The sequence below is a fragment of the Mizuhopecten yessoensis genome, unplaced genomic scaffold (assembly GCF_002113885.1).
Source record: "Mizuhopecten yessoensis strain PY_sf001 unplaced genomic scaffold, ASM211388v2 scaffold10595, whole genome shotgun sequence".
Taxonomy (NCBI): Eukaryota; Metazoa; Mollusca; class Bivalvia; order Pectinida; family Pectinidae; genus Mizuhopecten; species Mizuhopecten yessoensis.
Window position 1 is genome coordinate 237,127 of NW_018408625.1, and position 25,614 is coordinate 262,740.

Consider the following 25,614-nt stretch of genomic DNA (forward strand, 5'->3'; position numbering starts at 1 on the left):
TGATTGAACAAGTCGAGTGACCGTCTCTTTTTTGAAAAAAGCGCTGAACAGCACATATTAATGTTCATGACAAATAAATTAAATTAAGTTAAAATACATTTCCCAGTATTTATTTCTTATCCAAGATATATATTTATTCATCCTAAAATTAACATCAGCGATATAGCCATGGTACGAATTCAGTTATTTTCTTTTTGTTTCGATTTCTTCCCCAAATTTTTTTTTTTTTCGAAATATATTTTTATTTATAATCCCAGACATGCAACGTCACAACAAGGCGAAGTTAGACAATACGTGTCCTTAAACTTCGTAATCAGTAAAGAACGACGGAGAACTACTTTATATAAAGTGCGTAATACGTCCAGATTATAATACACGACACTCTGCCTTCTCCAAACCTGTAACAAAAGCACGCATACTCAACGGATCTCAGGTGGCATTTATCTTTTTCTGGTGTTCTGCATGACTGAGCACTCCCTTAACAGAAACCACGTTGTGCTACAATATATAGATAACTACGTATGTTAAAGGTATAACAAAGGAACAAAGGTACGGGACACAACATTGTAATGAGTAACGGACCACAGTACTACCCAATACACACTACAATTAAATCAGATATATATGATATGTATCCACGTCACGAACAAACGCATGAAAGCTGACACGGCTATTAACCGCAATGCAAAGGCTCCTACTAAACAAATACAAAATACACCATGACAGAAATAGATCCACGTCATGAACAGACGCTCAGAGACCTCCACTCACAATGGGAATACCCGAATGTGACGCACTTTTTAAATGTATTGCATATAACTAATTAAGGTAGGGATTCCAACCTGGATATATAAGTAATGTTGATGTCATTTCCGTTTCTGAACACATATATATAGTAGCTACTGTTAACGGACTGGCCAGATGAGAGCCAGTGTGTACAGAACTAATGCCTGGTTATGTTACACTGGGAATGAAAGACAGACAAGTATGTTTTCATTCTCATACTCTAGTAATTATGTGGTGAGTTCACAGCTCACAGTACAAAAAAAACACATTCTGATATTGTCTACAGTGATGGAAAGGACAGTCAACAACTACACAGCCTGGATGAAACATGATGTATTAATGACTCTTTTCATATTCCCCATCCAATCATGGACTGTTCCTTAGTCGAGTAAATTCTGGTAAGTAATTAAACTTATAGAAATAAATATTTTATATATATATATATATATATACATATCATATACCGTGACGAGATCCTCCGGACAGTAGTGGCGGCCGGAGGATCTCGGATATATGGGATTATATGGGATTTTACCGTCTATATTACTTCTTTGACCCATATCTAATACACATAAGGAGTCCGCTGATTCCTAAGGGCATGCCTAGAATATTAAGACCCCTTCTTCCATCGTAGTTCAATGTCAAAAAAGTCAACGTGAGTAAAGTAGTCTTTTAAAAATACAACTATTTAATCCAGTTCTTCCCCTCCATCACCTTTAGGAGGGGTAGAGACCTTGACATTTTACAGTGAATAATTTGTTGAGCATAGGGATGCTACATATGCAGAATGAGGTCGAAATAAATAAGGAAACGTATATAATATCCAGCAATATTTCCCTATTGGGCGCGGCACTTATTCGCAAGAAGGGCCAAATTCCCATTTCATTAAATGTTGCGACTTTAGCAAAGGAAGATCTATGTCAAATAAACACGATTTCTCATTTTTGTCCCTACTCCTCTGTCCTATAAGGGCATACTCATTCTAATTTACAAGATCAGCATTCGTCATTTCTGCCATTATATAGTGAAGACCGTGTTGTTATAGTGGTTGCATTCTTCAAGCCAGCAAACAAATATGCAATATACTTTTATATGTATTTTTCATCAAGTATGTAAATCTCAATAACAAACACATTTAAATGCTCAAGTGTAGGTATATATGACTACCGTTAGACGAGATTCGTAAACCTGGAACTTCGGTATCAAAAAAAGACGATCATTAATTTATATGGAGAGGAACAAGGAACCCAATTTTAGAATTTAACCCTTAGCCTTAACGGAATTGTAAAACAGCATGTTTGCTGAAAGTAGATAAAGTGATACCTGACATTACAAACTGGTCTTCTGCCTTTTGACAATACTTGAATTGACAGAAATAACAAAAGGTGGTTCTTTTAACTGCTACATGTATCAGAGGTATTACAAAGGTACAGGGCACTGCCCTGTAATGAGTATAAAACCACAGCATAACCCAATATAATTTATAATAGGATAAGAGTTTAAAGTTGATTATAGGTATTACACAGGTTCAACCACTACTAACCTATAAAAATACTCAATGCGGAAAGAATTACTCTCCGAAACTTACAGATGTACAGATGAGTTTAAAGTGTTAAAACGGTTCATTGTATAGCTTTGTGAAGAACGTAGGCTTACACCCTAATACACCGTGATAAAAATAGAGCTACGGCATGAACATACGCTTGGGCACATCCGCTTTAGTCTTGGAATACCCTGTGTAATGTCCGTCTGTAATGCACAATATCACGGTAACAATTCAATGATGGTATCAATACATATTTCGATATCATAGAAAGAAATGTAATTTTCCTTCCTTATTTGGTCAAAATACTCTCGACTAAATTCACTTCTACGAGATATGTATCAAGTAAAGCAAGCATTGTTTCTCCCTTTACATCTACGTTATCTGTCGAAAAATAGCTCGCCTCTTATTGCTGTTCATTTTCTTGAGTTCTCTTATGATGTATCTGTTTTTGTCCAACTGCATTGCCATGTTTAATGTCGAAAGGCAATTAATGACTATTTGATTGAGTGCTTACGTACAAGTGAGTCACGTGACCGTCAGGAGAGACGTCATACCAATGTAATTTACTATTAATGTTTTTCTAAAAAACAATCTCCGAGTCATTCAGATTGAAACATCACCCTACAACCTTCCAAATATTCAACATACTTTTCAATGCAGATATGATGCTGTAATGCCTTTTTTGCTAATTTTTGAGAAGATTTTTGAAACATATAAACCTATCTTCATTAGCTCCACTTCAATATGTGAGAGTGTGGAGTACGTGCATATTTTGGATAATGGGGTGCACTGGTGCTGTTAATTGAGCAAATTCTTTAGTGCAGACGTCAATATTGGAACTCTTCCTGAACAATAAACTACAAAGATATTGCAAACACACTGGTATAACGGTGTCACGTACCATTCAGTTTGTGTGCGACACATGTTGCAGTTATACCAGTAGGTCTGCAACACCTCAGCAGTGTATTGCTTATATTTCGAAATATAACACACAGCTAGCTTTTTTTTTATTCAAATTTTAAGAAAACAAATTATATCTTGAATGAATGTTATAATCATTTTAGATAAGCAGAAGGTTTTGAATTATGTCTTTTTTCATTTCAGAATGTTTATTGTTCAGATCTTAGATACAAAGGAATTGGGCAACAGGCAAAGCCTATGAGCGCCCTCTCCTTACAGTTATAAACAGTTTGCACACATCATATTGAATTGAAGTAATGATAAAACATTTATATTATGTACATGAATATTGATATTTGCATGTCATTATTAATTTTTTGATAATTGTTGTACAAAAACTAGATTTTACAAAAAAATGGCAATTAAAATGATGCTGGTGGACAGAGCACATAGTAAAAGTATGTACTGGTATCATTCCACACAGCAAAGTCATGAGATAAACAAGTAAGTGTAATCTAGTTAAAGCGTCTTGTATCTTTAACGAATCTCTTAACCATCTCCAAGATACTTATGTTCATATTGATATCAAGTCTTTGACATCCATAAAGAAAAGTCTGGGTATTTAATGGAATAATGTCATTAAAAGCAGAAATGGAGTTCAGGAGAATTTGCCTTTGATTAGTATACAGAGTACAATGGAAGAAGAAGTGATCACAGTCCTCAACAGGAGAACTACATAAGCAGGCAGGGGTATCAATTAGGTGAGATTCAAATAGATCTGAATTCAGGTTACTGGCACAGTTTCTAAGTTGACATAAGGTAATATTAAATTTTCGATCACCATTGTATTTAAAAATATCAGTACATTGGGGTTGAGAATCCATTTCATCTGAGTGTAAAAAATCTCTTTTTATAGATCCAATGGATGTCATTGTGGGATACAGGCAAGTTGGATTATTCCATTCAGACATCAGTTTCGGGAAAAAACTGGCATTATATAACTGAGTTCTTGGTATAGGAACATCAAAAATTCTATTGTGGCGAAGATGATAATTGTCAGTATTATCATTAATGTACGGTTGAATTATATCATAGACATGAGAGGGACATTTCCTATTATATATTTTATAAAAAGTAATATTTTGATGCAAATGTCTTCTTCTATTAAGTGTTATAAAACCAGATTCTCTATATAAGATAGCATGACTTGTTCCACGTCTTAACCCTAAGATAATACGTGCTGCTTCTAGTTGGATAGACTCCAAGACACTGCATTCATTCTGCGTGCAGTTTGCCCATATAATATTTGCATATTCCAGAATTGGACGTATAAATGTGATATATATAGTTTCGAGTGATTTTCTATCAATTTTGTATTTCAACATTCTAAGTATATTAATTCTTTTATAAGCTTTTTCGTATATATAGTTTATGTGGTTAGACCAATTAGCCTTGCTGTTGAAAAACAAACCTAGGTGTTTATGATTAGAAACATTAATAATTGATGATTCATCAAAATATAGGTTAGGATGCAGTGTCTCAGAGTCAACCCGCCTCGAGAAGAGCAGGGCTACAGTTTTATCTGGATTAAAGATAATTCCCCATGTTCTAGCCCAGATTGAAATTTTCCTCAGATCATCATTTAATATATTAGCACATTCTTGCCTGTCTCCCTCAATGAGACCATATAAGGAGGTATCATCAGCAAATAGTTTGAAGTTTGAGGCCAATTCATCACCAATATCATTAATATATAGTAAAAACAAAAAAGGACCAAGGACTGAACCTTGGGGTACCCCTGCCTGTAATGTTTTCCAGTTAGACTTATACCCATCTATGACCACTCTCTGTTGCCTATCATGAAGGTATGATGTAAACCATTCTAACATATTATTACATATACCATATTTTTTTAGTTTATAAATTAGACCGTCATGCCAAACTCTGTCAAAGGCTTTGCTAATATCACAGAAAATCATTCTGGCCTCTTTGCCTTTGTCTAAATGTTTTACAATTTCATCGTATATAATTAATAGCTGATACACTGTGGAATCCTTAGGTAAAAAGCCTGACTGATTCTTAGAAATAATGTTATATCTTGAGAGGTAATTGAACATATACTTAAAAACATTTTTTTCAAATAGCTTGCTAAATATAGGGGTAACAGATATTGGTCTATAGTTGGATGGATCACTTTTATCTCCCTTGCCCTTATAAATTGGGGTAACATGAGCATTTTTCCATCTATTTGGTAGCTTTCCGGTAGAAATAGATTTGTTGAATAAGAGATAGAGTGGTTTCACAAGAGATTGGGAAACCCCTTTTATGAATTTTGGAGGGATACTATCAGGGCCTGAAGGTTTATTAGTATTGAGTAGATCGAGCTGATCAAGAATGTCCTGTTCGGTTATGTCTATTGTTGAGAAGCTATGTCGGGGTCGGGGGCAATCAGGAGGTAAATCGTCAGCATTCTTTTCAGTTACGGAAATCGAAGTGAAATAATCGTTAAAAGATTCCGCCTTATCTATGGGGTGGATTTTCAGTTCGCCGTTGATAATCAATGGAGAGTCATTTTCGTTTTTGTTTTTGAGATTCATAACCGATTTTGCAATACGCCACCATTTTCCGGGGGGTATGGTTTTATCAATTAAAGAAGATTGAAGTTTAGATAAATATTTTTCTTTAGCTTCCCGGACTAAGGATATAACTTCATTCCGAATAGATCTAAATTTTGCCCAGGAAGATGGAGTATTATGTAGCTTAGCTTTGGAATGCTGGCGATTTCTTTGTCTAATTTTGAGTCTGATACCATTAGTCATCCAAATTTTATCATTAGGTCTTATTGTTACTGTTTTATGGGGCACGAATAGGTCGATAGCAGTTAGGATTTTATCAGTTAAGAGAGAGTTCATATTTTCAATATCACCTTGTAATAAAAGATTCCAGTCAATGGACTTAAGATACTCATTTGCCCCGTCAAAGTCAGTGTTATTGAAGTATAATAAAGTCTTTTTATATGCATGTTTCTTTAAAGTTTTAAATTTCAGATCAGCGCTTACTGGACAGTGATCACTACAAGAGGGAGGATGTACTATTGTATTTTTAATAAAGTTAACATTGTTTGTTAGTATAGTGTCAAGTGATGTTGAGGTCTGGGAAGTAATCCTGGTAGGTTCAGTAACAGTGTTTTCTAACCCATATTTCAACAAAATTCTATGTAGATGTGAGTTTGGATTTAGATGTAACATGTCTTGATTTATATCACCTACCAGGACTACTTCCCTTTGCAGATCAATAATATTATTTAGGTTAATATCTAGCCTGTCCCAGTAGCCAACGAGAGAGTTAGGGGGTCTATATATACAGCCAAGAAAAATAGGTTTATTATGGGTAGTTACTTCAGTCCATATTAATTCAAGATCATCTGTCTCAAGGTCAGGTCTACGTTTAATATTAATATTATGTTTAGTATAAATCAGAACTCCGCCACCATAATTATCTCTATCCTTTCTAAAAATATTACCAAAGTTTTTCAAAGATACAGCACTATCAGGAATTGAATTATCAAGATGAGTTTCAGAGACGCACAGTATATCGTATTCGGAAAATTCAGCATCAAGAATATGAGTTTTGTTCCTTAACGAACAAATATTGATATGACAAATAGAAATAAAATCTAGGTGGATGTGGGAGTTGGGTGGACCGGGGTTCGGGTGAATATCACCGCATATGGATAGTATTAATAATAAAATAAAAATGTAGTGCAAATTCAGAGAGAATAGATTCAGAGAGACACTAACGATACATAAACATTTATAAAGTAGTGAGTCATTCCCTGCCGTTACAGCACCAAGGTAGTTTGTTGTTTTATCCATTGTCAAAAAGGAAACGAATATGTAGAAAATACATCCTGGTAGAGTAAGAGCAGAGAATGACACAGATAGGTTTTAAGGAAGATACACGGGATATACCAATATTTAAGTTGTGTAAACAAGATTGACATGCATAACTGTTTATATTCTGAAAACACAATTTGCCTTGGCGAAGTAAACACATTGACAAATGAGAACAAAAAACAATATAAAAATAGATGATAAACATAAACATTATTTACATTAACCTTTAGGATCCATATAAAAAATGACTGTGATACAAAAATGAAATGTAAGAAAAAACAGTTATATAAATATCGAGTGACCCGCCTCACTGACCCCATACCGTATGTTGATTACTCGATAGACGTGACGTTACCTGTTGAGAGTAGAACAATCCTACATAACATCGCATGCATTTTCACGAACTCAGGGGTCAGTGACACGGATCAGCCGGTATGCTTCCAATTTACGCATTCGATCGGATGGTACAGATTATTAATATTACGAATTAAGTGTGAAGCTACCGATCATTAAATTATACATTTTCTGTAATGAATTATTATGATACATTTTATTAACTAGCGCATATGACAATAAGACACCGAAAATTAAGAGTGCAATAATGTTATTAGGAACACTTTATAATAGGTATAGATAATATACTATCGTTCTTCATGTTCAATAGACAGCAATGCATGCCCAAATTTAAACGTGGCATTAAAAAGTTATTTACAAACCATGTGAATATGATAGTACCCTGCGGCATGTATTTGACTGTAAGGATACCTGACCGCATAAACGCATCTGTAATAAACATACATACATACATACATACATACATACATACATACATACATACATACATACATACATACATACATACATACGCATTGTATACTTTATGTACTTTAAGCAGATATCAGGCAGTTTATGTACAAAATACATCTTTTATATAGTATCAGTTTTATTATAAAGAGACACAGGTCAACCCTTAGTGCACCCCTGAACCTATCGACACTGATACGAGTTCACGGGTACACCTATGGCACATCAATGGTTGCTTACTTTTATACAGTAACATCTGTAAGTATACCTTTTCGACATTCGAGTATTTAGTGAAGTAAAAGGTACCCATGACCCAATACCTACGTGTACCATATCAAGCAATGAACCTTATAGACATGTAGGAAGTAAATTATATTGTTATAGCAGAGAGCAGGCATTTTACTCATTATTTCTAGTCATAGATAAATTGATATGAAATGTATGGTTATACCAGTCATGCCATCTAATGGTAAGTACACTATATGGAATATAAACATTCAGTGATACACACGGATTGTTATTGATTATATGTGATGGGAATTAAATTCAATTATCAAAGGTATGTGGCGTAGCCTATTGATGTGTAAGAAATCAAATGGGCATAACATGAACATATCACGTTCTTAATTATGTCTTTAAGAACTATTTTAGTAGTCAAGTAATCGTAGCAGCAGCGCTCAGGTTATATTTTTGTCATACTCTTATTAATAAGCGACCTCAAAGAACGAAAAAAAAGACAATGTCTTGCGGCATCAAATATCAAAATAATGATTTAATGTCGCTTGACGTCATCAGCGTAATCTGGTTAATTATGATTCTTCAATTCAATTTGATGCTGCCATTCTACTATCATTGTATATTGTAATATACGTCTCTTGATTTTCCGGAAAGTAAGTACATTTTTGTTTTGAGAAATATACCGTCCTAATCGTCAATTTGACAGTGAATCCTACACCCGATCGTGAAAGTTCATGTGGCGACAACAGTGAAATTTGATATAATGCTTGTTTGCTATATTTCGAGAGTTAATTGCTTAAATTTCATTCGTGCTTGGTATTCATATTATTTGATATTGTGAAGATCCACACAGAACAATACTCCCATTATATATTTACAGAATCTGTGACTTATCAACAATATGGCGGATCATAGTGAGCAGTACGAAAAGTCTTGGATTCTGCATCATATCCTTGACAGGTTTATAGGGAGCCCAGAGTTAGTGGAAACAAGGAGGAGGAGGGTAATTATAATCGAGCGTATAAAGAATGGTGGGAAACAAAATCTGACGTCACTTGACACGTTTTACACGGGAAGTTGCGCCGAGGAAATTGAAATGGAAGGCTCAGACTTTGATGGAATGCTTATTAGAAATAATGTGATAGTTTTATGTCCTTTCCAGGATTCCAGTTTTCCACAGGACAGCAAAGATAAAACAGTTTTCATGATGAGAAATGCTGACTGCCGACCTGGTTACGTGACCCTTGAACTAGTTAATCTGGTGCCGACTTGCATTGAACTGATCAAGCGATCTGTTGTTCCAGTTCGAGATGTATTTTACATATCAAGTGAAATGTTTAGACGGGAGTGTGCTGATGCTTTGTGTGATAGATTAGATTCAATTGTGGAAACACATGGCCCAGCTGCTTGTCTGAAGACTGAACATTGTGACATTATAGTTGATGGTGACATTGTACATTCCTTTCCGTGTACTAGATGGCCACAAGAAGCTTATGAGTGGGTGAGTCGTCCTCGCCAGCATGGATGGCCAGATAAAGCTTTGAGAGATCAGATAGTAAGTGGCGGTTGCCATCTAGTCCCTGTAGGTGACAAGATGTCTGATGCCACATTTCTTCAATGGCGGCTATCATTTACAACTGCGGAAAGGAAACTTATTAATTCTCTTACTCATACACAGTTTCTAATATATGGACTTCTCAAGTACTTCCTTAAGCAAATATCAGACAGGTTGAAGCAGATATTTGGGGATGAAAATATCCTATCATCCTATATCATAAAAACAATTATATTTCATGTTGTAGAAAGCACACCCGGTTCAGTATGGCAAGAGAAAAATACATTTTTCTGTTTTATGCTTTGCTTAAAGGTTTTGATTGCCTGGGTGAATGCAGGATATTGCCCAAATCATTTCATCAATATTAACAATATGTTCCGTGGGAAAGTTCAGGGTGAAAACCCGCAAAAACTTCTTCGTCTCTTAATTGATCTCGATGATATGAAATGGGACTGTCTTTCAGTTGGAACAGTCATAGAACCATCTTTCGGGATCCTTTTGCAAAGTGTGAGGAATGGGGCATGGCAATTAGTACTACGTCCACCAACAGAATCAGAACTGAAATGCGACATGGAAATATTCTCTGCAGCTTTTGTAACGGATATACTGCCTGATGTACTAGCAGTGTCATTATCCCTCTTATCGGTATCAAACTTTGGCAGTGATGAGTTCATAGCTTACATCACAACAGTACGTGCACTGTCGTGTACAGGGATGGAAATATTTGAAAAGCACATCCCTGCAAAAAGAAATAAAGATAAGTATAAATTTATTAGAAAATCTAAAATCCTTATGACACCACTTTCCTCGGTGTGTACAAGTTCGGGTCTACTGACGCTGGCAACTTATCACTACCAGTCTGGAAACTACATAAAAACGCTTGAAATGTGTGGACAAATGATATCGTCATTCAAAATTTATATCGGTGGCTTCTATGATGCTGATGATAAATATTTGACGTGGTATGAACATCACATATGTGGGCTTGGATACTCCCTTCTACACAAATACAAGGAGGTATGCGTATCAAATGTAAATTTTCCACCGACTATTTCACATTTCTGTCCATCCCAGTTACACCCAGAGTTGACAAACATCCATTCGCAAAAACTACTTTCTATCCCTCCACTTCCGTATGCTGTGTTCCTGAAATTCTTATGTTATCACGAGCTTGGCGACATTAGAAAACGTGACGCAGCGTTGATTCACCTTCGAGCCGTGAAGTATGATAAGGAACAGGGAGTTGGTCACCACTGGATAGTACACACTCTCTTGGGGATATGTTATGAAATGGTTGGGGACACACGCAGGGCTATCAGGGAATACAATGACTCTCTTGACATTCGGGAATTTGAAAAATATCTAAACCCTGCCAGGAAGAGGATAGAACGGTTGCAAAAATACCAATCAAGACTAGCATAGGAGTCTTTTTATAAAACGTTGACTCTATCAGAACAACCTCCCTGTAAATATAACAGAGTCAATGGTAAGTAGGTCACATGACTAAACATATATTAGGTTCATCACACCATGCATCATATGGCCATTTCGTCCAATATTGAATCATCATTGAAAGAAAAACAACAAACAATAATGTGTTAGTGTCGAAACAAAAGGGAGCGTGTGCCTATAAAACTATGTTTGACATTACAAATCAACAACGTTTGGCTTCAACAGATAATGTATACTTCAGTAATATTTTTTATACTGTGTCTATAAATAATGTGAAGGTAAATATTATTTCGCATGTGCATGATGCTTCTTTATTAAAATACAACAATTGAACCAAAACAATGAGTATTTTAAGGCTGACTCTACCTGATAGTATTTCATAGAAAAAATCAATAAAAAATAAGCATCAGATAATTATCTTCAACTTCTTGGCAGTTTGTGTAAAGTTTAAACATACAGTCCTGTGGTCTATCCTTTTCCGTTAATTATTGACTTCTACTATCGTTTACAGAATCACGCTTGGATAAGTCCGTCCGTACCTTGTATAATAAAAGGGAAAGCTATTATGATCGATATTGATAATTTCGGAAATAAATATTGATCATTTGGATAACCTTGCTTCATTTCATGTGCAAATGAACAGTGTGTAGATTGATATCGACGATCGGATTGTACTCGATGTAAATTTGGTGAATATACGTCGGTTTCAGTTAAATGTGCTATAATGTGTCTGCTATATACATTTAGATGTCGATTTCAGTGTGACGTGCATATACCGTCAGGGAGTTTTCAATTTGGCATTCAATGACTTATATTATGATCTAATACTCTACTCTTGTTATTGGAACGGAATCAAGCATGTTATTAAACGCTTTACTGCCGGTAGTATGTCAACTAACTGTTGATTTGCACGGTCGACAGAGGCAAACAAGTTTTACCACCCTGAAATGATTAAGAAGTATAATAATTTCATTCAAAATGTTCTCTTTAGAAAAAGTAAAGAAGAGTATTGAGAATATACATATAGTTTATATAAACAATAAACATGTTTAAACTTGACATTTTTTTTGTTGATGCTTTGGTAATATTTGTTTTATTTAAATTGAGAATCGGTTTAAAGATTGAATGTGTGAATTTTTGTCGGTGTCGATGGGACGATGCGAGGCATAACTTGATTCCACCACAAAGCCATGCTAGCATGTTCTCTCATTCTTCGCCCTCCTTCTTTATTGACAAACAACAAGACTTTTACGCCTCCACAACAAACATTTGCTTGAACAAAAATGTCGATATTAGATTAAAAATATGACGGATTTACTTCCAATATTGAATAAATTACTTACCATGGAGAATCTACCTCTTTTATGTAATGAAAGAAAGGATTATAAGATTTTCCAGGGCCACGGTGGTCAAGTAGTAAATGCGTCTGCCACTCAGCTACTATTAGCCCTCCCTTGGGCTCTGTGCCGAGTCCTACGTGGGGAAGTTTCCAGGTACTGGCCGTAGGTCGGTAGTTTTCCTCCGGAGACTACGGTTTTCCTCCACCACCAAAACCTGGCGCGTCCTTAAATGACCATAGCTGTTATTAAGACATGAAACAGAAATATATATTCATATTCGTTTTTAAGTAATTAACCTCTTCAGTATTACGCTGGTTTTAGAGGTACTAACCTTGGTGCAAGTAACATCAGAGAGAATTGTTTCCCTTCTGCTTGTTATCTCGATGAGAGCGGTGGACAAACTATTTAGTTATAATACTGCATTCTCAAACAGTATGCAGGACACGATTAAGTTCTATTTTGTATCGCATTCACAATAAGGCTATCAGTTTCTGATCGCACAATGCTGCATATACCCTTTATTTCTGCAGTTACCGATCTCAAGCTGAGTGGTATTCATACGATTGACGTGGTCCATACATTTCTTGTTATTTAAAGAGAGCACACATTGATATATATGAATATAAAATCGAAGGATATAATTCAATTATAGCCTTTGGCTGAGGTCGATACCTGGATTTATCAACCCGAGAAAAGATATATTGACCGAGGACGCAGCCCCAGGTCAATATAGCTTTTATACGGTCCATACATCCAGGTATCGACCGAAGTTAAAGGCTACAATTGTTTTATTATTTTCAAAACAGTGATGTAAGTAATGTAAAAAAGCCCACAACAAAATAGCTTCGAAAGCGGGACGGTGAGTTGTTTGATGACACGTCATAATTTTATTTTTAGAAACACCCAGTCCTTCAACAAAAATCACGTGCTCTAAGTCAATATCGGTTTTTGTCGGTGGACACGTGATGCACTCCTGGCCAATCACTTGTTGGGCATAATATGACAAAATAATAAAACTAGATAATTGTCAACAGCGCTGATAACCCCTTTGCCTTAAATCAAAACAAAAACAAAAAAAATGACAAAATGGCGAACAATTTTTTTCATGCTAGCGTGGATGGTTTAATATTTTTCTCAGTGAAGTGTTTTTCCATTATGATTATTGTTTATTGTCAAATGGAAGGTGTTTGTATTTATTGACATATTCTTCTTATTTTGTCTTTAATCATATCTTGTTTACAGCAAGAGTATACATTTCTGTAGAACCCACAAAACAAAGTAGGAATACAGGAATTTTGTTAGCTAAATGTTTAGTAAGTCCACAGTCTCCAAAGCATATTGTTTCAGTGGTTAATTTGGGCAACAACGATGTTTGCTTAGAACCAATAACTATTTTAGGTAGAATGGAAGCAGTGACGAATGTATTGCCGGTTGAAATAGAGATACTGGTGGAGATACAGGATACAGGATACAGGAAGTAAACTTCCTGACCATGACAGGATGGAGTACACAGTTTGTTTAGCCTACGAATGCTATATATGCAAATACATATGCATTATGACGTCAAAATAAATAGAGATATTAAATATCCGCCTTTCTTTCCCTATTTGGCGCGGCACTCAGTACAAGGAGGGCCTAACTTTTCATTTACTGGATGTGGTGACTTTGCACAGGAGAATGATCAACACGATTTCTCATTTTTGTCAGTACACCTCTGTCCAATAAGGGCTACCATTCAAATTTAGAAGATCAACATTCGCCACATTTTGCCATGACCATGGTCCATGGCGTGTTGCTTAAGAAGTTCTATTCTTTAAGCCAACATTTAAAGATTAATCCCTCCTTCATCACCTTTTACCGTTACTTCGCTCCTTAAACAAATTAATATACATCATATTTTTTGTATTATTTGTTCTTCGAGTATTTCAATTTAGATAGCAAAAAAATATATCCAAATGCTCAAGTTAAGGTTTTCAGCATCAAACTATGACAAGCATTAGGTGAGATTCGTACACCCGAAACTTCGGTATCAATAAAGAGGATCATAACTTGAGGTTGCCCTGGAACCCAAGTTTAGAACAAAGCACTCAGCCTTAAGCTGATAATAAAACAGCATGCATGGTGAAAGTAGATGAAGTGTTACTTAACATTACAAACTGATGTTCTGATTATCAATACACTTAATTGACAGAAATGACATAAGGTGGTCCTACTAACAGCTACATGTATAAGAGGTATAGCAAAGGTACAGGGCACTACATTGTAATGAGTATAAAATCACTTTACAACGGTTCATTGCATATCATTGCGACCTACACTACTACCAAATACATTATATACCGTGATAGAAATAGATCTACGTCATACACATACGCTTAGACTGGGCATACCCTGTTTAATGCCCTTTTGTAATGTACAGTATTACAGTAGCAAATGATGGTAGGAAATCCCACTTCGATATTATAAAAAATATAACTTTCCTTGTCCTACATATTATAAAATATACTCGAATATATTCACTTTTACAAGAAATGTACATTTACCCACTTCCATGGCACGTTTGGTCAGCGAAGATATGAACTGTATAGGCCGATACATGAGAAACAATATTCCAATAATATATTTGCAGGATCTATGCATTATTAGCGGATCAGAATGAGCAGTACGAAAATTCCTGGAGTCTGCACCACATGCTGGACAAGTTTATATGGAGCCCGGATATATTGGAAACGAATACGAGGCTGACTCTACTGTATGAGCATATAGAAAATGGTAAAACCTCTACACATAAAAGATCTTAAGCGGGAAGCGTGCATAATGATAATTGACAATATTGCGATAGTTTTGTGTCCATTTCAGGACTCATGTATTCCACAGGACACCAAGGATAAAACAGTTTTCATGATGAGAGATGCTGACAGCCGACCTGGGTATGTGACCCTTGAACTGATGAATATGAAACCTACATGCCATAGACTAATCAAGGAATATATTGTTCCTATCGGAGATGTACTTTTCATATCAAGTAAAAAGTGAGTACACAGAATCTCGCTGATGAAGCTGGTTATAGGTCAACATTAAAATCAACTGTGGTAACATATGGCCCGGCTGTTAATCTGAAAACTGTACATAATAAACATTTCGTTAAATGTTGATCTTGTTTTGTAACTTTCGTGTAATAGATGGCCACGAGAAACTAACGAGTGGGTGAGTCGGCCTCGCCAGCATAGTAGGCCAGATAAATCGTTGAGAGATGAGATAGTACAGGGCGGTTGTCATCTGGTCCCTGTAGGAGACAGAACATCAGCTGATACATTCCTACAATGGCGGATTTCTTTTACAAGTGCAGAAAAGAAAGTTATTGTCGCTCTTGCCTATACACAATTTCTAATATATGGACTAATCAAGTACTTTCCCAAGCAAATATCAGACAGTTAAAAGCAGATATTTAGGGATGAAGATATCCTATCATCTTGTAGCATAAAAACATTAATAGTTTATGCTGTGTAAAGTACACCTGATTTTGATCTATTGGATGAATGCAGGATATTGTTCCAATTATTTTATCTACAGCAACAATATGTTCTGTGGCAAAATTCACGGTGAAAAACAACAAAAACTCCTTCGCATTCTAATTGGTCTCTATGAAATGAAATGGGAATGTCTTTCAATTGGAATAATCATACAACCATCTTTCGGGATCCGATTGCAAAGCGTGAGGAATGGAGCATGGGAATGGCTACACTGTCGACCAGCAGTATCAGACATGTTATGTGACAGAAGGAGGTATGCGTATCCAAAGTTGAATTTCCACCGACTTTTTTACAGTTATTTCCATCCCAGTTACATACAGAGTTGAACAACTTTAATTCGGAAGATGCATTTTCCTGCCCTCAACTTCCATATGCTGTGTTCCTAACATTCTTATGTTATCACGAGTTTGACGATACCAAAAGGCGTGACGCAGCATTGCTATACCTTCGAGTCGTGAAATATGAGGAGAAACAAGGAGTTGGTGACCGCTGGATAGTACACAATATCTTGGGGATATGCTATGAAATGGTTGGTGACACACGCAGGGCGATGTGGTAATACAGGGACTCCCTGGTAATCCAGGCACCTAGCCAGTTTCAAAACAATGCCAAGGAGAGGATAGAAAGGTTGCAACATTCACAATAAAGACAAGTATAGGAACACTAATGTAAATCCTGTATTCTATCAGAAAAAACTGTTAAGCAAGTATACCAGGATAAGTCGTAAAAATGTTACATGGCATTAGCCTTAACAGACCTTCGATAATTTTAATCAATCTGGATCTGTCCTAAGTAGTACTGTTGTACTAAATTCTTATTCGTGCAGGTTTATCGCTTTCAACACTTTTGATATAATTTACAATTAAAAATCGAACACTGAATAATCTGTTATATGTATGGTCACCATCATTATGAAATTCAGCCGCAAATTGCTCAAATCGTTCATCACAAAGTATTAGGATTAAAACAATCAATTGTTTTGAAGAATGTGAAGTCGTGTATGTAGTTTATGAAGTTTTGAGTTACAGTGCTATATTTAAAGTTTCATTTCAAATTGACTCAATAACCTGTGTTGAGAACATTATCATTATCACTCGATAACGACAGTCATTCTCGTGCGCGTATTGATACATACACCGTGTACATATGTGTACGTCAACAACCCGAGGGTGTCTTTTGATAATTTCGGAAGTAAACAGAAGTACCGGGGATACTAGATTTGTACAACTGAAGTATATTCATGCAAAAAATACATTGTTGAAATTTATACATTACGATGACGTCACGTTGTTTACAACGCCCGATGATTACTGCACCGAGTGACAGGACGGCTGGATTTTGTGTTTTTCTACGTATTTGTTTTCATTTACATACGTTTACTTTGATAATGTAGTTTAAACAGTACCCAGACATACGATAGTAATTTCCATTTACTCGATAAGGCTGGTAGATCATGGTAATCACAGGACGGGTTCAAAAAATGTACGTGACCGAAATGTCATAAGCCTGCTTAAATATTGATAGTTAGATCACAGCACACGAATTGGGTTTTGTAATGATTGAAGTTAAAATAAAAATGATAAAATTACTTAGTGTGTAGGCTTCGCCGATTACTCAATTTACCCGAGTTCCATTGTAGTTATCACCCGATAACCTTAACTAATAAGAAAGTTAATCCTTTAATCCTTATCGAATGAGGTAGATAATGTAACGCCAATTTATATGTTTATATTATAGTTGGAGTGCATTTGATAATCTACAATCTGCATCGTTCTGTCTCTTCTCATTCTCCTGGCTGTACCAGGACAATCACTAATTTAGAACGTTGCTATGGTACATACGAAAGAGTGCCATACTAATGGAAATATATTTGAATTATCTTTATACAGTCCTTAGATACATTTTCCAACCAAATATATTGTTTTAAGCCAATAAATTTAGGAACCATTATACGAGAACGTTTTTCAATCCAAACCTGTTCGGTTCTTTCCGTCAACAAGTTTAAGTGATCGTCGACCAATAATGACGTTAATTCTAATTCATATTATGACGGAAATTCACGAAAGGTTTCCGTGATATTCGAAGATTAACAACACTGGTAACCATATAATCACGCTGTTGTCCCTGCAAAAACGGATAATGAACCTAAATAGCTGAAGATGTGTTTTAAACAATGAACGATAAAACATTAAGGATCGAATCGCGTCTTCAAACTTTTCTCCATGGATGCACTACAGAGCAAGATCTCACGGAATGCGATTTGTTGTTTATGGGTGAATATACATTTTTCTCCATTTTTATATTACGTTAATACATGTGAGAAAGTATCTTATTTTTTGAATAAAATGTTATGATCCTTATTTTGCTTATTTGCTTGTTTTTTGAAAAATAAGAGTGACAACATTTAATATCAATTACTGTATATCGGGAAAATTTTGCCTTCTTGACTTCCATATTGAGTGTGAATCTCTTGATATAGCAAACATTAGCTATCAGCTTAACATCTCTGTATTGGTTTAATGTGAAGGGTGAAATAAAGGCAAGGCGAACATGGATTATAACAGCTATTGGTGACAGTTTTCCTTGGCGAACATAACCTTGTATATAGCATGAACCACATTTAAAACCGGATCATAGAGCTATAAACGCAATTTTATCAGCGTCATCGAAGCTTTTCCTTCAACCTTGAATAATGAGACTACGTGAGGCTCTTGCAGGAATTTCGTTTTCTCTGACGACAAAGACACTTCAATATCGAAAATAAATGAGTGTTTTCTTACGTAAAGTGCCGAAGATTCTGGATTGTCCGAAGCAATAAAGAGTAATTCTTGCTTTTACACTATTGCATACTATTCCTTTTTTGGTGGTTTAATTCTGATGTACTAGCGTATGAACAAACAAAACAAGAAAATGACTATATATTGCAACTTTATTAGTTCACAGGCGAATTTTATAAATTATATTCTGAGGTGCGTTGTTTGTTGTTGTTTAACCCGAAGTAGAACAATGTTCGATTTTGACAAATGGTAATATAGGTAGCCTATCACGTGAAGCTAGTTAAAAACTATCGAAACATGTTTAAATGTTGTCTTCCTCAGTTTTCGACTATTCAAAAATTCCAAATAAAACATAAATCACACAACTCCTTATGAAAAAGCACTTTATCGCCAAACATTTAGCAGCTCTGCTAAAACGAAAGAGGTATAATTAAAACATAAAAAGACGTCTTCTGTGTTTTGTACTTTGTAAAAAGAAAAAAATAGAAAACGAATTTTCCTCGTGGTTTTATTATGAATCTAAAGATCGAAGCAATTTTTGTATGTTTACATTCTGTATGCTTGTAGCCATTGACGAAATTGACATTCATTTTTGCATAATACAGGTGACCTCATCACTGCGTATTGATATATTTTAGACGCCTCATGACGTATATAGAAAGCAAAGAAAAACAATCTTACCTCGACTTATTATTGAAAATTTTCTGACGGAAATAATTCTTTATATAATATTTCGATTTCAAGGAATATTTTCGTGCCGTTGTTATACAATATGTTTCGGTAGGTAGTTCCTTCTTTTTGCAAAAGTTTAATTAAAACGTTCCTTACATTCCGACAACTTGTGACATTTATACCAGCTTATAGCAAGCAATATCTACCGGACATACACAGTCAGATACATGGAGACTGCTTCCGTAACCTCTACGATCTTTATATCTGAGACTTATTCGAGTACCCACCTAAATCTTACGTTGTCTTTTGAAGTTAATATGTATTACCCTATATATATTTGGCGTGAACGTACCCTTTGAATCCAACTTTGATAGCATACACTAAAACAGAAAATAAAATGTATTGTTTTCAAATGTTACCTTTTTGCGCCCAATTCTCTTGCAATTTTGGAATATTGTTACAAATGCTTAAGGGTATCATACTTCTGCGGTGTGGCAAACTAGTTGGAGACATATGTAGAAAAACAAGATTATGAGTAAGGTGCATGCGTAAGGATGGACCTTTATTTTGACGGCGTATAAGGTAGTATGAACGCAGTTGGCAAAGAACACATTCTATAGTGCGCGTTAGAAGGTCAATCCTAATATTTACATTCATTTAAATGTTCAAATGCTACAACACACAGAAAAAGCAGTCGAAGGTTGTTACGATAGTAACTACGGTAGCCGTGGTTGCTAGGATAATATAGCTCAAGTGATTCTACATCGATATATGAGTACATTTAGAAAATCCACAGTGAATAACACTATTTTTCTTCATTTCATAGCTTTAATATTTTAGATTAAGAAACGTGAGGAGCCCTGGAACATTTGTATTCATTTACATTTCGTCATATACACGTATTGACGCACTGATCATGGAGTGACGCGGTTTAATGTTCGCTAATCTATACGCAGTCAGACTTTGTATTTAAAGTATAACTGTAATGCATCCACCTTGTAATATTATATAAAAATAGGAATAATGAAGTTGGATAGCCCACCTGGATATTTAAATAATATAGTCCTCATTTCCATTTAACTTTTTTCTACTTCTAACTATCTTTTATTTCCTAGCGCCATGCTTAGCAATTCCTCACTTCTGGCTATAAAATTGAGCGTTCGCCTAGGTGATGAAGGCAAAGGATTCTGTCCCTAAGGCTGGGACATACAAAAGTCTTTAAAAATGGTAGTTGCTATTCCCTGTTGAACGTTCAGCTTTAAGGGTAATGGCAACAACTGGTTCACCCCTTGTCAGTATAATGAGACCGGACAGGATGCAGCGCTATGTGCATTCGGCATGTTATTTCATCTATGTAGTCAGCATCAGTTATGTTCTTGTTAGTACCCAGACCAATTATCAGTCTTAACAGTAAAATAAAGGTATACGTCGGCAAAGGTGGTCAGTACAGGTAGATGTCAGTGTGGTCAGTGGAAGTGGTCAGAAGAAGAAGATGTTAGTGTGGTCAATGAAGAAAGTAAGTTGAGGTAGATATCAATGTGGTCAGTATAAGTGGTCAGTAGAGGAAGATGTCAGTGTGGTCAGTGAAGGTGGTCAGTAGAAGTAGATGTCAGTGTGGTCAGTATAAGTGGTCAGTAAAGGAAGATGTCAGTCTGGTCAGTGAAGGTGGACAGTAGAGGTAGATATCAGTGTGGTCAGTAGAAGTGGTCAGAAAATGAAGACGTCAGTGTGGTCAATGGAGAAGGTATTAGAGGTAGATGTCAGTGTGGTCAGTGGAAGTGGTCAGAACATAAAGACGTCATTGTGGTCAATGGAGATGGTTAGTAGAGGTAGATGTCAGTGTGGTGAGTGAAGGTGGTCAGTAGAAGTAAATATCAGTGTACTCAGTGGCGGTGCATGTAGTGGTATATATCAATGTGGTCAATGGAAATAGTCAGTAGAGGTACATATCAGTGTAGTCAGTGGAAGTGGTCAGTAGAGGTAGATAGTAATGTGGTCAATGGAGATGGTCAGAAGAAGTAGATTTCAGTGTGGTCAATGAAAGTGGTCAGTAGAGGAAGATGTCTGTGTGGTCAATGAAGGTGATCATTATATTAAGATGTCAGTGTGGTCAGTGGAATGGTCAGTAGAGGTAGATGTCAGTGTGGTCAGTGAAGGTGATCAGTAGAAGAAGATGTCAGTGTGATCAATGGAATGGTCAGTAGAGGTAGAGGTCAGTGTGGTCAGTGAAGGTAATCATTATATTAAGATGTCAGTGTGGTCAGTGGAATGGTCAGTAGAGGTATATGTCAGTGTGGTCAGTGAAGGTGATCAGTAGAAGAAGATGTCAGTGTGATCAATGGAATGGTCAGTAGAGGTAGAGGTCAGTGTGGTCAGTGAAGGTAATTAGTAGAGGAATATGTCAATGTGGTGAGTGAAGGTGGTCAGTAGAAGTAAATATCAGTGTGGTCAGTAGCGGTGATCAGTAGAGGTACATACAGAAATGTATCATTGTGGTCATTGGAAATAGTCAGTAGAGGTACATATCAGTGTAGTCAGTGGTAGTGGTCGGTAGAGGTAGATATTAATGTTGTCAATGGAGATGGTCAGAAGAAGTAGATGTCAGTGTGGCAGTGGCGGTGATCAGTAGAGGTACATATCAGTGTAGTCAGTGGAAGATGACAGTAAAGGTAGATATAAATGTGGTTAATTGGTATATGAAATGTTTGAAATAAATATGTCATAAATTAGCATGCTGTGTTATGATCATGATAGTAGTACAGGTAGATGTCCGTGTGGTCAGTGGAATGGTCAGTAGAGGTAGAGGACAGTGTGGTCAGTGAAGGGAGTCAGTCGAAGTAAGTAGCAGTGTGGTCAGTAGCGATGATCAGTAGAGGTACATACAGAAATGTATCATTGTGGTCATTGGAAATAGTCAGTAGAGGTACATATCAGTGTAGTCAGTGGAAGATGACAGTAAAGGTAGATATAAATGTGGTTAATTGGTATATGAAATGTTTAATATGAAGGTTACATACAGTTGTATGGTGTGAATAAAATGTTTAATATAAGTGTTTCTATATGGATGTATGATGTGTATGATTTTTGTTTATATAACTGTTCTTTACAGGTGTATGAAATATTTGATATGCATGTTCTATACAGATCTATGGTGTGTATGAGTATATATGAAATGTTTGAAATAAATATGTCATAAATTAGCATGCTGTGTTATGATCATGATAGTAGTACAGGTAGATGTCAGTGTGGCAGTGGCGGGGATCCATAGAAAATAATGTCAATGTAGTCAGTGGCGGTGATCAATAGAAAATAATGTTAGTGTAGTCAGTGGTAGTGGTCGTTAGAGGTAGATATTAATGTTGTCAATGGAGATGGTCAGAATAAGTAGATGTCAGTGTGCTACTCAGTGGCGGTGCATGTAGTGGGATATATCAATGTGGTCAGTGGAAATGGTCAGGAGATGACGTCGGCAAAGGTGGTCAGTACAGGTAGATGTCCGTGTGGTCAGTGGAATGGTCAGTGGAGGAAGATGTCAGCGTGGTCAGTGGCGGTGATTAATCCAAAACGATGTCAGGGTGGTCAGAGGAATGGTCAGTAAAGGTAGATGTCAGGGTGGCAGTGGCGGTGATCAATAGAAAATAATGTTAGTGTAGTCAGTGGAAGATGACAGTAAAGGTAGATATAAATGTGGTTAATTGGTATATGAAATGTTTAATAATTATGTTTCTATTCAAATGTATGGAGTATATGAAATGTTTAATATGAATGTTGCATACAGTTGTATTGTGTGAATAAAATGTTTAATATAAGTGTTTCTATATGGATGTATGATGTGTATGATTTTTGTTTATATAACTGTTCTTTACAGGTGTATGAAATATTTGATATGCATGTTCTATACAGATCTATGGTGTGTATGAGTATATATGAAATGTTTGAAATAAATATGTCATAAATTAGCATGCTGTGTTATGATCATGATAGTACACACGATCAGTAAGACAGATTAATATTCTCTACAGACCCAATACTTAGAAAACTGGGTATATGAAATGAGTTTGGTTAACATGAAATGAGTATGGTTAGCTTGAAATGTGTATGGAATGTTTAGGATGAGAGGATTGTGAAGTATGTTATAGTCTCCCAAATATTGTCAAGTGTATGTGCTTTGACAAACTGAACACAGTGTAGTCAGTGGTGGTGATCAGTAGAGGAAGATGTCAGTGTGGTCAATGGAATGTTCAGTAGAGGTATATGTCAGTGTGGTCAGTGAAGGTAGTCAGTCGAAGTAAATATCAGTGTGGTCAGTAGCGATGATCAGTAGAGGTACATATCATTGTGGTCAGTGGGAATAGTCAGTAGATGTAGATATTAATGTTGTCAATGGAGATGTTCAGAAGAAGTAGATGTCAGTGTGGCAGTGGCGGTGATCAATAGAAAATAATGGTGTGTATGAAATGTTTGATATGAATGTTTCTATACAGATGTATGGTATGGGATCAGTAGAGGAAGATGTCAGTGTGGTCAGTGGCGGTGATCAATCCAAAACGATGTCAGTGTGGTCAGTGGAATGGTCGGTAAAGGTAGATGTCAGTGTGCACAGTAAAGGTGATCAGAAGAGGAAGATGTCAGTGTGGTCAGTGGAATGGTCAGTAAAGGTAGATGTCAGTGTGCACAGTAAAGGTGATCAGAAGAGGAAGATGTCAGTGTGGTCAATGGAATGTTCAGTAGAAGTATATGTCAGTGTGGTCAGTGGTGGTGATCACTCCAAAAGGATCTCAGTGTGGTCAGTGCAATGGTCAGTAAAGGTAGATGTCAGTGTGCACAGTAAAGGTGATCAGAAGAGGAAGATGTCAGTGTGGTCGATGGAATGGTCAGTAGAGGTGGAGGTCAGTGTGGTCAGTGAAGGAAATTTGTAGAGGAATATGTCAATGTGGTGAGTGCAGGTGGACAGTAGAAGTAAATATCAGTGTACTCAGTGGCGGTGCATGTAGTGGTATATATCAATGTGGTCAGTGAAAATGGTCAGGAGATGTACATATTAGTGTAGTCAGTGGAAGATGTCAGTAGAGGTAGATATAAATGGGGTCAATGGAGATGGTCAGTAGAAGTAGATGTCAGTGTGGCAGAGGCGGTGATCAATAGAAAATAATGTCAGAGTAGTCAGTGGCGGTGATCAGTAGAGGTAGATGTCAGTGTTGTCAATGGAAGTGGGGTCAGGAGATGTACATATTAGTGTAGTCAGTGGAAGATGTCAGTAGAATATGAATGTTACATACAGTTGTATGGTGGGTATGAAATGTTTGATATGAATGTTTCTATACAGTAGATATTAATGTTGTCAATGGAGATGGTCAGAAGAAGTAGATGTCAGTGTGGCAGAGGCGGTGATCAATAGAAAATAATGTCAGAGTAGTCAGTGGCGGTGATCAGTGGAGGTAGATGTCAGTGTGGTCAGGGGTGGGGATCAATCCAAAAGGATCTCGGTGTGGTCAGTGCAATGGTCAGTGGAGGCAGATGTCAGTGTGGTCAGTAGAAGTGGTCAGTAGAGTTAGATATAAATGTGGTTAATTGGTATATGAAATGTTTAATAAGAATGTTCTATTCAAATGTATGGAGTATATGAAATGATTGAAATGAATGTTTCTATACAGATGTATGGCATGTATGTAATATTTGAAATAGATGTTCCATACTGTTGTATGAATGTTTCTGCACAAATGCATGGTGTGTATGACATGTTTAATATGAATGTTACATACAGTTGTATGGTGTGTAGGAGTAGAAGAAGATGTCAGTGTGATCAATGGAATGGTCAGGAGAGGTAGATGTCAATGTGAGTGTGGTCAGTATAAGTGGTCAGTAGAGGAAGATGTCAGTGTGGTCAATGGAGAAGGTATTAGAGGTAGATGTCAGTGTTGTCAATGGAAGTGGGGTCAGGAGATGTACATATTAGTGTAGTCAGTGGAAGATGTCAGTAGTGTATGAGTATATATGAAATGTTTGAAATGAATGTTTCTATACAGATGTATGGCATGGGATCAGTAGAGGAAGATGACAGTGTGGTCAATGGAATGTTCAGTAGAAGTATATGTCAGTGTGGTCAGTGGTGGTGA

General features: G+C 36.3%; 1 protein-coding gene across 1 annotated transcript; it reads left to right on the forward strand.

The window, feature by feature from the left end:
• The first annotated feature begins 916 nt into the window (after positions 1-916).
• LOC110461272 lies at positions 917-25,614 on the forward strand. Its single transcript, XM_021514688.1, has 7 exons — positions 917-1,184; positions 9,050-9,172; positions 9,332-10,414; positions 15,376-15,446; positions 15,699-15,723; positions 23,983-24,387; positions 25,525-25,614. The coding sequence occupies exons 2-7, from the start codon at positions 9,071-9,073 to the stop codon at positions 25,612-25,614; spliced, it is 1,776 nt and encodes a 591-aa protein (XP_021370363.1). The 5' UTR covers positions 917-1,184; positions 9,050-9,070.